Source organism: Sceloporus occidentalis, unplaced genomic scaffold (genome assembly GCF_023333645.1).
Source record: "Sceloporus occidentalis isolate IW3139 unplaced genomic scaffold, rSceOcc1.0.p SCAF_269, whole genome shotgun sequence".
NCBI classification, from domain to species: Eukaryota; Metazoa; Chordata; class Lepidosauria; order Squamata; family Phrynosomatidae; genus Sceloporus; species Sceloporus occidentalis.
This window is the reverse complement of record NW_028317249.1, coordinates 574,963-588,550: the sequence shown is the minus strand read 5'-3', so window position 1 is coordinate 588,550 and position 13,588 is coordinate 574,963. Positions and strand designations below refer to the sequence as shown.

Sequence of the window (13,588 nt, the reverse complement as noted above, 5' to 3'; positions counted from 1 at the left end):
TTACGCGGATCAAATATTTTTCTGTTACAAATATGATAAAATATGTTAGATAGTATTTTTGATTCCATTTCCATTCATTGTATTGCTTAAAAGTTCAACAAGGTCACATTGTATTGGCCTAGTAGGAAATAGATTGTTACTGTGATTTTGCCACAGGGTTCGGATCCTGCGTCTTTGTATGCTGCTCCTTCGTCACCTGCTACGCCAGCCAGCGCTTCAGACTCTATACCCCCTGCTGTCTCTCCTAAAAGGATATTATCCCCTGGTGCCAGCAGGTCACCTCGCTCTACAGAATCTCAACCTCAGGACAATATGGCACTGATTTCAGAGGATGTCCAACAAGAAGTCCCTGTGCCTAAACCACTAGAGCAGGTAAAAAAAAAATGCAAGTTTTTTTTTTTTTTCTTCATGTACATCCATGTTTTTTTGTATACATTTGTTTAATACGTTGAGACTGGAATCAGCTGAAACCTTCCCTTGTTATTGGATCATATGTATGTTTACCACATGCATGGAGTTTCTCATAATACTCACCTCCTACTATCTGATGTACTAAAAAAGGCTTAATCACAGAACAGCAATCATACACTGTTATCAATTGAAAGGACAATAGAAAATGCTCCTGTGGTGTACACCTAAATGTATGTCTGTAACACATATACATTGTTTTAAATAAAAAATCATTTTATATAGGTGTATTTGACATGTAGAACAGGAATAAATAAACAATGACAAATCTAGTGACCAGTGGCAGGAATTAGAAGTACTTGTTTTATGGAGAAACATTACATATTTAATATTCTTGTAAAATTATTATTGTGACCTTTTAATTATTAAGTGCCACCAAATCGCAAAGAGCTGAAATCACAGTAACCCTTTAGTATTTAGCCTCGGGCATAGTTAGTAAGAACAATAAAGCATTAATTGGACTGGGGTTTTTCCAGCAACTGAATGATTTCTTTTCTATAATAAGCTTTTTCAAGGACACGATATACTCCTCTCTGTCCCGCAGGAGAGTCACATCCATCAACGCATTGCAGAATTAAGGAAGGAAGGTTTATGGTCCCTGAGGAGGCTGCCCAAACTACAGGAAGCCTCCAGACCAAAATCTCACTGGGATTACCTGCTGGAAGAGATGCAATGGATGGCTGCAGACTTTGCCCAGGAGAGGATGTGGAAAGTTGCCAGTGCTAAGAAGGTATTGTGAGTTAAAATTAGGAGTGCAATTTATATCGGTTTAACCTTCCTGTGCTTAATAAGTTGATGTGGGTGTGCATGTGCATTAGAGTAAGGAAAACAAAATGAACTATATGTTATCAGTACTGGTAACTTTGTTCTTTTGCAGGATGCTAAAGCATCAACTAAATAGTATGTATCACATTTTTACTACAGTTATGTAATGGCAAAGATGCACATAAAAGATTTTCACTGCAAGTCAGCCGTTGATATCGGGATTCATTGAGAGGGTGATCCAGAATTAAGCCACTGCATGTTGTGATCCACTAAAAGAAATCCATAACATCCGCAAAACACTGACCCACTTCATTCAATGTATCTCACAAGCCTTCTGGCAGCATCTTTGGGGCAGATTTTTTTTTTAACCCTTTTCAGGCCTATCGACAGCTGGCTTCCTGCCAACTGAATGAGTGTAACGGTGCTCACATTGGAAAATAGTTTCTCTTTCTTCCATGAAATGAAAAATAAATAAGGATAGATAATGAAATATAAATAAAATTGATTGGGAGCCCTGTGATGACACCATGACGTCACTGGTATAAGAATGTATGAGAGATCCCCAAAAGGATGTCGAGCCGTACTGCACTTGGAACCGTGCTAGAACATAAACAAAAAACATATTGAAAATTAGTAATAAAAATATTTTTTTTCTAAACCCCTGACCTGAAAGGGTTAAAGGACTACATCAAAACAGCTTATTTTTTGTATGATTGTACTACTTGTGCAGTAATATTTTCCTTTTATTATTCTTGGAGAATTAGTAAACTTGGTGTTTAGGAAAATTTGTTGCGGGTAATATGGAAGAATATATATATATTGGATTATGTATTAAAAGCAATTCTGATGCAAAGTGAAGCATTCTGCGGAAACATTCCTTTGGCTGCTAAAAAGATTGCATCAGTTGTGTTCTTTTTAATGTCAGAGGGACCTGCCTACCTGTCAGAGAAGGAGTTTAGTAGAGGAGAAACCTATTAATTATGTGTTCGCATGTAAATGTGTGTTACATATGTGTCTCCCGTTGTGAGGGATACCATGAGATTTATACCTCTCTAAGCTTTCATTTATTTATTAAAGCTGGTCAGGACCGCTGCACGATATTGGCAGGAGAAACAACAGAATGATGTTAGAGCCAAGAAGGAGAATGAAGAGCGACTGAGACGTATTGCATGGTTTGCAGCTCGAGAAATACAGCATTTTTGGTACAACATTGAACAAGTAAGAGCAACATATGCAGTGCAATCTCTTTTTTTTCAATAATCTGTCCATTGGTGCAAGAAATGGGAGAAAGTACTGAACGGTGTCCTGAACTGCTGGTTTAAACTGCTTGATTCTAGTAACATGTGCAAAGTTGCTTAGCTTGGATTTCAAGTATTCCCTATCTCAATTTTAGGTGGTGGAGATAAAGCTACAGGTGGACTTGCAGACAAAGAGGAAGAAAGTCTTCTGCACCCAGAAAGGAACACTGAAAGGTACCTCTATTTTTATATTTTTTTGTACTAAGCTTTGTGGCTGTCTGTGCCAGTGACCCTCTATCAGTTGTTGGACGTATAACCTGACATTACACAACAGGGGTTATGTGCAAAAGTGATTCTAATCCAGTGCCCTATTTTAATTGTGTTTTGAGTCAGCGCAGCACCACAGCTGGCATCTCCCTCCACACTTCTGTCTTTTGCTGAGTGCCAGGATACAATGTTTTATCCCAGCTCTCATCCTCCTCATGGTACTGATGCAGCCTTATGGAATGCTATGCCGGCTACAAGTGAGATCTCTGGTCTCCCGACTGGCATTTTGAATAAGTCTTGCAATAGGGCTATCTCACCCCGGAGCCTCTGACCTAGCACAATAAGAGCACTTTTCATGTATATACATTTTTAAATAACTGCCAACCATACCTGGAAACTGTCTGGGTTGAAGGACTCCTTGCCCACTTCCCTTCCAAAAATGACGCGTTCCACATCATCATCAGGACCTCCTACCCGGATCCTGTGTGTGTGTGTGTGGTGGGGGGTGTTGTGCTCAGGGTAGCCGGAGCCAGAGAGTTCCTAGGTATACCCCAACATATCAACCAAAATAAGTTATTGGATAAAACCTTGGCGTTAACTGACCTACATTCCTAATAGTATCTTTTTTCTATTTTAGGTGAAGACAAGGCAGAAATATTGGTTAAAGGTGATGAAACTTCGGTGAGTTGTAATATACTACTCAAGGATCCAGTAGCATGTATTAACTCCTAGTGTCTTCAATTCAAGCACACTTTTAATGCACAATATTCTTATTGGTATATTACACAGTAGAGTAGAATACGCAATATATAATAGAGAGTGAGAAGTTGTATTTTGCTTCTGACTCATATAAATCAACCTGTCAGACGAAAGCTGTTGATTAAGCTTTTAATACTGATTGCCTCCACCTTTTATAGCCACTGTATATTGCATAATTTGTAATAAAATCTGTATTTTTTTCCCATCATAGGGCCCTTCTAGTTCACAAACCAACAAAAAAGCAGACACACCTAAAGCCGAAAATGATGGTATGAAAATGTGATTTGTTTAGTTAGATTGAATCTTTTTTTTTTTTTTTTTTATACTGCAATACCTGAAATTAGACTCCACACACATGTAAATTAGTATTTGTTAGCCCTTTGATAAATTCTGTATTCCTGGGAGTAATACATAATGTATCAAAGATAAAAATGCTTAATATGTAAATTACACACTAATTAGAACAAAAATGCATTTTGCTGAAATGGCTCCATAGAAGAGGGTTTCAAGATGTTTGTGGTACCATTTTTTATAGTGAAGTTTGGTGAGCTATTAGATAACATTGCGTTTAAATCTGAATTTAAAAAGTGAAAAATATCAAAAAGAAATAATCCCAATATACGTGCATGGAGCAAAATATACGTGAAGGCCATACAAATGGAGACAGTCATTGTGGAACAATGTAGATGCGCGTAACCCCACAAAGTAAACCCAAAACCCCTGAAGTATGACTGCCCCGTGGCTTTGCCTCGAAGTTTAATGTTTGACAAAGGTGTTTGATTTAGAACTATGAATGTTTGTCTGTTTGTTTCCGGTACATTTTTGTGATCCTTATTTTTATATGTTAGATGGTGTACAGAAGCAACTGGTTTTGATTGATTCCCTACTCAACATCGAAGGTGGTGGTAATATGGAACAACGGAAGAACAGCCGAGACATTGCGGAGGTGGCAGCTGCTGCAGAACTCTTACTGCCCAGGGGCAGCTCGCGTATCACATGCACAGTAAGTCGGTCTCCACAGAGCTCAAACTATTAACTATTGATATTTCTTGTGTCCTGAAATAATATGGATTTTAAAGATGTTTTGTTGTAACGTTAATTAAAATTTGCTTATATTCTTTAAAATGTGTCTGTGCCAATTACAGGTTTCTAAGAAGTAATTGAAAGTTATAAGTTAATCCCTAGCTAAAGAAAATATAGGCTATTTACAAAAAAATTCTCCACAGGTGAAATCAAGCCCTCCACCCCTCCTTCATGGAAGCCTTCGAGAGTATCAGCAGATTGGGCTAGACTGGTTAGCAAAGCAATTCAAGAAGAACCTTAATGGGATTCTAGCTGATGAAACTGGGCTTGGGAAGAATGTACAGGTTATTGCTCTCATGGCTCATCTTGCCAGCAAAGAAGGTGAAGTATTTATGTGTGTGTGTGTATGTGTATATATATATATATATATATATATATATATATATATATATTTGCCAACATATTGAGTTGTTTCAAGAGTTAAGATTTCTCATGCTATTTTCCAGGAGTTTGGGGTCCACACTTGATTGTTGTGCGCAGCTGCAAGTTACTTAAGTGGGAACTGGAGTTCAAACGTTGGTGCCCAGCTCTGAAGCTTCTCCTGTATTTTGGAAGCCAAAGAGAACTCAGGCGAAAGCGACAGGTAGAACAATGTGAAAGAAATGGATTGAGGGTGTGTGTGTGGCATTGTAGAGTGGCTAGCCTGTCATCACTACTGACACAAATATAAATATATATTGGTTAAGACAACATGTCATCACAGGAGCTAATGTTGCTGATAAATTATCTGTTTCCACCTACAATAGCCATTTACAACATTAACAACGTCTACACTGTATTTCTGATCTTTTTCATGTTATTTGAATGGTCAAAATTTGCTTTTCTTTCAAAAACAAGAATATTTCTAAGTGACCCCAAACTTTTAAACAGTAATGTGTATATATAATTCTGTAGATTGGGTACAGTCTAAGATCTAAGCCTTTAAAATACAATCCTGAAGCCCCCTATGACATTTACATTTTGTACATTGTGGCAGGCTAAGGGAGATCGATTTTATTTTTTACATCTTGGAACAAAAAGCTGCATTTGGTGAATGGAAAAGCCAAACGTAATCTTGTGTTGCAACTAAATAGTATTGGGAAAATAATAGTTTTTTAACCTGAATTTCACGTGGTGTTTTTCCATATGGTCATTGCAATTACAGAAATGGGATGAGCCAAATTACTTCAATGTCTGCATCACCTCCTACAAGCAGCTGTTCAAAGGCCACAAAGCATTCATGAAGATGAGGTGGAAGTACTTAGTCATGGATGAAGTCCACCAGATCAAAAACATGACTGAGAAACATTGGGAAGCCATCTTTAAACTCCCAAGGTCTGAAATCAATTTCAGTTTTGAATTTCCACGTATGCGATGTAAAAAAATATATATTTTTTGTAGTCACAGTAATTTGTCAGTTACCTGCAACTTTTGTAGGTTTTGTTCCTGTTTTTTTTTCTCCTTTTTATTTAATTACTTAAACCACAACTGGATATAAATACTGCATATAATAGGCAATGATTACAACTCATTTTTGTGTGTGTACATACATTAGATTTCTGTAGCAGTATCTTATTGCATAAGGCAACTGTGCCAAAAGGTTAATTTTCGCTAAAGAAACATCATCCACACTAAACATAAATGCATAATTAAGTGCTTTATGGGTACTTTAATGTGCTTTGTTTGAAGAAAAAAAGTACTTACTTAGGCAAAAAAAAAACAATCCCATTGAAATAAACAGGAGTTCTTTCGGTGAATGCCCATGGGCGTTCGCAGAGTCAGTACTGGAGATGACTAGTGGTAAGCATATAGTATTTAAAGGGGCAAATGCATATGGGGGATGCTTGCATTTGCAAGGGAGACCCCACAAATCTATCTTACCACATTGTGCATGCGATGGCTGGAGGGCCCCTTTTCAGAGCATGCAATAGATTATGAGTAACTAGAAAATTCACATATTGTATCGCCACAATGTAAAATAGTAGAATTTACTGTACATTTTTTAGCAATGTGCACAGGTTTTGTTTACTTATAGAATTACTCATTTACTGTTCACAGCCAGCGGAGACTTCTTCTCAGGGACACCCCTTTGCCACACACATGGAAAGAGTTGTGGACCATGGTACACTTCCTTATTCCAGGCTTGTCCCGGCCATACCTGGATTTCCCCGTGAAAGAAAACCGCGACAAGGACCAAGAATACAAACATACTATTTCTATAAGACTACACAGGGTAAAAATGCAAACCCCACACCCCAGGGGATACCTTTTCCTCACCGTTTTCCACCAAATTATACTATACATGGTTATACTGTACATGGCTCTCCCATCAAAATCAGCTATAAATCAAATTAGAAAGTGTGAGGCTGAGGATAAATATGAGAAAATTGTATTTTACAGAAAGGGTAGTAGCTACCTGGAATATACTTCCAGTGGAAGTAGTACAGATAAAACTGTAAAGGAATTCAAGGATGGCTGATATGTATAAAGCTGGTCTAAATAACCAATAAGTAACATGCTGAGTAGTTACATTTTATTCTTTTCTACTGACGCTATGTAGCTGTTTATTATGCAGAGCCAGTTTAGCTCTTCTTGGCTTCAAGCGCACATGGGTTGACTCTAGCTCATCACATTGTGTTGTCTTCATTTGCATCACACCCCCTCCTTTTCACAGACAGCACAGCCGTTTATATTGCGGCGATCCAAGAGAGATGTAGAAAGACAGCTGACTAAGAAATCTGAACATGTGTTGAAGTGTCAGCTTTCAAACCGTCAGAGGACCTTGTATGAGGATGTTATGATGCAACCCGGGTAAGGAGTAATGCCGTTTGATTAGAGAGCGCACTTGAAGCGTCCTACGTAGACATACATAAAAAATAAGTTCACTGGAGTTGTATGAATCCAGATCATTTAATTGTGGGTTTGTTTGTTTCCACAGGACTCAGGATGCTCTGAAAGGAGGTCATTTTGTTAGTGTATTACATGTTTTGATGCAATTGCAGAAAATTTGCAACCATCCTGAATTAGTGGATCCACGTCCTGAGCGTTCCTCATATGTGTGCGAAGCTCTAAAGTATCAGACTGCGTCTCTTATACTAAGAGCACTGGAGTATGATCCCTGGAAGGTGAATGGAAAAAATTGCAACCACTTTCCATTGTTTGCGGTTTTCAGTGTAATTATCACAGCTGAAATTAGTTGAGGTTATTTGTGGCACAACTGCCTTCCGTAATAAGCCCAACAATGTATTTCGTATACTGCTTGTTTATATTCTGATTTTGTCTTTTTATTTGTATCCTAAATGTCTTTCACTTTTCAGATCGTCATGTTTTCCTTTGTTTTTTATTCAGAATGCTGACCTATCTATGTTTGATTTTCTTGGGATGGAAAATAAAATGACACGTTATGAAGCCCAAGTCCTCCCTAAACAAAAAGTGTCCAGGAAACTGATTCAGGAGATCTACAGCTCACCTGATCCTGCTCCTAGGCCCAGCAAGGTCCAGTTAAAACCCAGCAGGTAAAGGCTTTTTGGTATTCACAGGACTCTTCCAAAAAACAACACACCCATCAATTCCCATTCTAGCCTGTCCTGTTACTTATCAGTATTTCCCTTGTGGACTTAGGTTGTTTGAGCCTGTTTTATATGGCCAGAAACCAGAAGGGCGAATGGTCGCTTTCCCAAGTTCTCCAGCAACGCGCACCGTGACCACAACAACATCCACCGGAACACAGCAGGGACAAGTGAAGCGGTCACAAGCCACCACACCTGCTGCACCACAAGGGACCAAAGGTTTAATTTATTTCTGTACTGGATTTGCATGTAGGATAATATCTTTTCAAGGGGAGTTCACCAAAGTGAATATTTTAACTCTCCAACTTCACTTTACACTCTGAAGGGCAAACCCTAGAAATCTGCTGATTTTAGGAATAACGAGCGATCCTGTATAAAGTTGGTGAGGTGACTTAGGAAATCTCCTAATGTTAACTATGCTTTTTTAAATTTTTTTTTTTTTTTTTTATGTGTTTTTTGGTTTTTTTTGTACTTATCACTCTTTCAAACTCAGTTTCCAAAATGGGTGTTCTCACCAGTGCAGCCAATGATATTTACGTAATGATTGCACCGTTTCTATGACTTTGATTCGTCATTTTCTTTAGTTTGTTTTTACACTTAAATCCCATTGTGTGAAGTATTTTGCCTAATTAACATTGCCTTTCACAGTGCCTTCCACCACACAAGTCCAAATAGGAGGTAGCAGACCTCCAGCCACCTTCACCACAGCTGCTCCAGTGAGACAAATGAATCAGCCACATTCCCAGACTCCTCTACATGCGGTCCAGCCGAATGTTCCATCTCAAAGGCTGGTGCTCAGCTCACAGGCTCGGCTTCCAAGTAAGTGCTTTCCCTCATCATTCTCTCTAAGTTCATACCAATAAAAAAGAAAGTTAGCATACCCCCTTGTATAGCTTATGTCATACTCAAGTAAATTGATTTTTCCTCTTACAGGTGGTGAGGTGGTAAAAATAGCCCAGCTGGCAGCTGGTGGTGGAACCCAGGGGCGTATAGCCCAGCCTGAGACGCCGGTTACCCTGCAGTTCCAAGGGAACAAATTCACCTTGTCCCAGAGCCAGCTGCGTCAGCTCACGGCAGGACAGCCACTGCAGCTGCAAGGTAATCTCATGTAAAGTGCACCCTTCTGCAACAGCTGTATCTTTACATATATACATGCGCATGGCTTATTATAAATATTTGATAAAACTGAATTTGGAGTAAAAACCCACTATGAAAGATATAGATATATAGATGGATATATTGATTGATATATATTATACATACAATGTTAGGAAACCTATATGATTCCTCTTTTATTAGAGCATTGGTGGAGATGTGATTGCACCTTTTGTTATTCAAGTTTGTGTTTGGTTTCTGCCGCAGGTAACGTTTTGCAGATTGTTTCTGCTCCAGGACAGTACCTTCGCCCACAAGGCTCCATTGTTCTTCCGACCATGCCGCAGAGTACAGCTGCCAATGCAGTGAGAAGCCAACAAGTCGCAGCCCCTAACTCTAGTGCAGCTCCACCAGCAGGTTTGCAAGTTTGTTTGTTTTTTTTTACAGCACCTTGGGTTTTGGTGGAAATTACTAATGTTTGGTGGTATGATTTCTGTGTCACGAGGCCAAAATTAACCTTCGTGCATTAGGGTCATGTCATACTGTCTGTCCCAATACTGGAAAACAAAGGTCAAACAGAACAATTGCTTAAAAATGCATGTGAATTCAATGTGTTTCCTTTGACCCTGTGTAATTTCATAAAAAAAGCACAATTTGTTTTCCTATTATATTGCCTGCTTTGCTAATTTCGTGACATTGTTGCTATGGCGACATAGCTCTTTAACTAGCAATATGTTTTATTTACACAGCTGCTATGGCAGGGAAGAACACGCAAACTCCCACTGCAGCAGCAGATCAAGGGACAAAACCTGCTTCCAATATGACTGGCACTGCTCAGGTATGACTAAAATACATGAGCTCTAAAGATATTATTTATTTTCAGGAAACAAATGAGGCAACTTATTTTTGGAGAGAACAATCAGGGAAATTGATGCTGTGAAGTCCTAATCAAGAAAGCATAATTATTGCAGAACATGAGTAGACACCATGGATAGAGATTCTAAATGTACTATAAAGACAGTACATTATTCACATGTGACTGATGTGTATGAGCTAGGCAAATAACTTTTTTTTTAAGCTTTCTTTTTGTGGCATTCCACATTCATAAAACTATCCTAAAATGTTTCTGATTATTAATCATGGATTTTTTGTAGCACACTGCTGCAGATGATCCTTATTATTAGCATAATGCAGCAGATGGTCCTTATCTTTCAGACAGGCTGTAGGTTTACAATTTTTATATCGTGCAGTCATATTCTGCAGAGCTGTACAATGGATAAACCGTACATAACAAGTAGTGCATAAATAAACAATTTGCCTTTCAGAGACAAGAGGTAAGGAGGGCCCTGCTCAAACAAGCTTACAATCTAGCACAGTTGTTCAAATCATAGGCCAAGTACCTTGCAGTTTAACTGCCTGTAAAATCTTATTTATTAGGTTCTCTTAAAACAAATATGATTTTTCTTACAGCATTATATTATTATTATTAGTAGTAGTAGTAGTATCTTTCATGTGATGTCATTGACCTTTCTTTGCATTTAAATCTTACTGTACTACTACTTTTTAATATGAAGGAGTCAACAGAATATAAGCTGCGAATTGTGAAGGAACGCCTGGACAGTATTTTTGCCTATAATGAACTGCGCTGTGCAAGGGCTCCGTTGTATGGAGCCGATTTGCTATCATTATGCACCCTGAATGCTACTGCCCCTCGAGTTCCAAATGGAAAGAGACATTGGAGCTGGTCTGGTTCCATGAACTGCCGAGCGTCGTCCTGCTCTCCAGAGGGCTCCAGTGATCCACTGAGACACCTCATCTTATCTCCCAGCCAGCAGAAAGCTGCCTTGGAGTCTCTCGCTAAGAGGTAATTTCATGGGGAATTAATTCTCTATGCAATATTCAGATGAATTATAAACATTGATTCTTGGGTTGGAATCGTTATTTGCCACAAGACACATTGTAAAAAATAAATAAATAAATAAATTAAAGTGCAAACTATCATAAAGGATTTATCACACTATATTCTCTTTGATGTGTAATTTTAATTGCATTTTTTCCAGGTCACTGTGTGTGGTTCCAGCTGCAGTCTCTGCTCCCCCAGCTATGATAGTCCCACATCCTCCTCCTTCCTACACCCACAATATCAAGCTTTTGAGTCAGAGTCTGAAGGAGCAGGTGGCCCCATATATCCGGGACCTGCGGGAGAGAACATCCCCTTACTGCGTGCAATTCCCTGATGTACGACTAGTGCAGCTAGATTCGGGTAGGTTCGAAATGGTTATACAGTTTATATGTAGATGATTACCAGAGATAATCCACTGTTTGTAGAAGCAAATAAGGATTCATAAAGGTATACTTAACTCCAGCATCAGAAGTGATTCAAGCTTTTTGAGGGCCCATCTGGAATTCAGATTCATATATACACTATATGAACAAAAGTATTGGGACACCTGACCATTACATTAGCAGACCTTTATGAAATAGCATTCTAAATACATAGACATTAATATGTAGTTGGTCCTCCCTTTGCAGCTATAACAGCTTTCACTCTTCTGGGAAGGCTTTCCACAAGATTTTCAAGTGTTTTTGTGGGAAATTTTGCCAATTCATCCAGTAGAGCATTTGTGAGGTCAGGTACTCATGTTGGAAGAGAAGGCCTGGCTCTCCATCTCCGTCCCAGTTCATCCCAAAAGGAAATACAGTTTTATGAGGATTCTGTGTTTTATGCTTCATATATCATGTGGAAGGGCCAGTGGGGTCCCAGAGCAGCATTTATCTTAGAATCACATCTGTCCAGCACTAAAGTAATTTATACTAAATGTCCAAAGGTTCATTTAACAATATACCTTATGTTGGTATGTGTATAAGACATCACATACTTCTAACTCATCTATATTAATGCTGTCCCTTTTTATGACACACAGGGAAGCTTGAACCTTTGGTAATCCTCCTCAAGAAACTGAAGTCCGAGGGCCGACGCATTCTCCTTTTCTCCCAGATGCTGAACATGCTGGATATATTGGAGGTCTTCCTTGACTTTCATTCCATTACTTTCCTTCGAATGGATGAGAATGCTAACTCTGACCAATGCCAGGTGTGTACCAGTTTTCTCCCTACTCTAGTATAACTCATTTGGTGATAAGTATACACCCTGATAGGCTTATATTGAGAGTGCTGCATTATTTAGGATTGTGTGCTTGCCTGTAGAAATTGGCACTTAAATATAATATTTATATTTCTGGACTGACTAATAGCAGCTAGCTGGATAAGTTAGAGTTGTAATTCAAAAATAACTAATGTACTGATCTTGCCATGTTAAATAAACCCAAGGTATAAAAATGCTTTTTACTCTCCAGCCGTTTCTGGTGAGCGATTCCTCACGCCTTACTCCAGGGTATTGTTTCTTGTACATTCCCTGGCATTACCTGAGGATAAAACAATTGCTCTTATTCTAACCTTGGGAAGCATGTTTTCCCATCAACAGTAATACAGAGCAGACATTTCACTTCTCTATTCACTAACAACATTTCATCACCTGTACTGACAAGGTTCATTAATAAGTTTCTTCCTGGTCTCTGTTGTTTCAGGACCTGATAAAGAGTTATAACAGAGACCCACGAATCTTCTGCATGGTACTCTCCACTCATGTCTATGCTATGTCTGTACCTCACATAGAAGCAGATACAGTGATTTTCTATGACAGTGATTTAAACCCTGTGGTGGATGGAAAAACACAATCTTGGTGTGACCTCATAGGAAGGTCAAAAGATATTCATGTATACAGGTGAGTGTTTTCCCTGTAGCATAAATTTCAAAAAAAATATGTATTGTCTAATAAGCACATCTAAAGTGTTCATTAATATAGATGTCTCACCCATACATCAAGGTCTGCTGCTGGTGTGGAATAAATTTAAATCATTTTTTCTAGCTAGCCAGAATGCTAGCCAATGTATAGTACGGTTTTGTCGTCTCAACCTGTTAATTACCTTGTTCATTTAATATGAAAAGTGCTAGATGAATAACGGCCAAGATATAGAAATGGCCTCCTAGTATTTAGTGATTATAGTTTGTAGCATAAATTTGTTGGCAGTACTTTTTCTGGATTGTACTTTTTTTTTTCTTTTCTTTTCTATGCAGACTGGTGACTGCAAACTCAGTAGAAGAGAAACTTTTAAGGAACGGCACTAAGGACCTTATCAGAGAAGTAGCCGCTCAGGGTAGTGACTATACCTTGGCTTTCTTAACACAGGTATGTCTCTGCTTGTTCTAGCTGGACATCCTATAATGTTTACTATGTCATTGTATTGTGTGTTCAATTTCCTTTCTTAATGCCATGGGAAATTGCCAAATTAAGATTAACTGTGA

General features: G+C 38.6%; 1 protein-coding gene and 1 non-coding gene across 2 annotated transcripts in view; both read left to right on the top strand.

Moving 5' to 3' along the window:
- The window catches only part of LOC149275732 (E1A-binding protein p400-like), a 31,782-nt gene that overhangs the window by 4,451 nt on the left and 13,743 nt on the right, over positions 1–13,588 (top strand). Inside the window, 24 exon segments of the mRNA XM_089504381.1 lie at positions 157–372; positions 1,013–1,198; positions 2,311–2,451; positions 2,627–2,705; positions 3,376–3,419; positions 3,709–3,766; positions 4,346–4,500; positions 4,724–4,901; positions 5,027–5,163; positions 5,725–5,894; positions 6,618–6,792; positions 7,234–7,370; positions 7,498–7,684; positions 7,908–8,074; positions 8,181–8,377; positions 8,777–8,947; positions 9,062–9,226; positions 9,491–9,640; positions 9,973–10,061; positions 10,798–11,087; positions 11,284–11,486; positions 12,148–12,317; positions 12,811–13,007; positions 13,361–13,472. Coding sequence (XP_089360507.1) covers positions 157–372; positions 1,013–1,198; positions 2,311–2,451; positions 2,627–2,705; positions 3,376–3,419; positions 3,709–3,766; positions 4,346–4,500; positions 4,724–4,901; positions 5,027–5,163; positions 5,725–5,894; positions 6,618–6,792; positions 7,234–7,370; positions 7,498–7,684; positions 7,908–8,074; positions 8,181–8,377; positions 8,777–8,947; positions 9,062–9,226; positions 9,491–9,640; positions 9,973–10,061; positions 10,798–11,087; positions 11,284–11,486; positions 12,148–12,317; positions 12,811–13,007; positions 13,361–13,472 — 3,774 coding nt within the window.
- On the top strand, positions 12,596–12,725 carry LOC149275733 (small nucleolar RNA SNORA49). Its single transcript, XR_016279384.1, has one exon. It is a non-coding gene; the product is annotated as a small nucleolar RNA SNORA49 (small nucleolar RNA).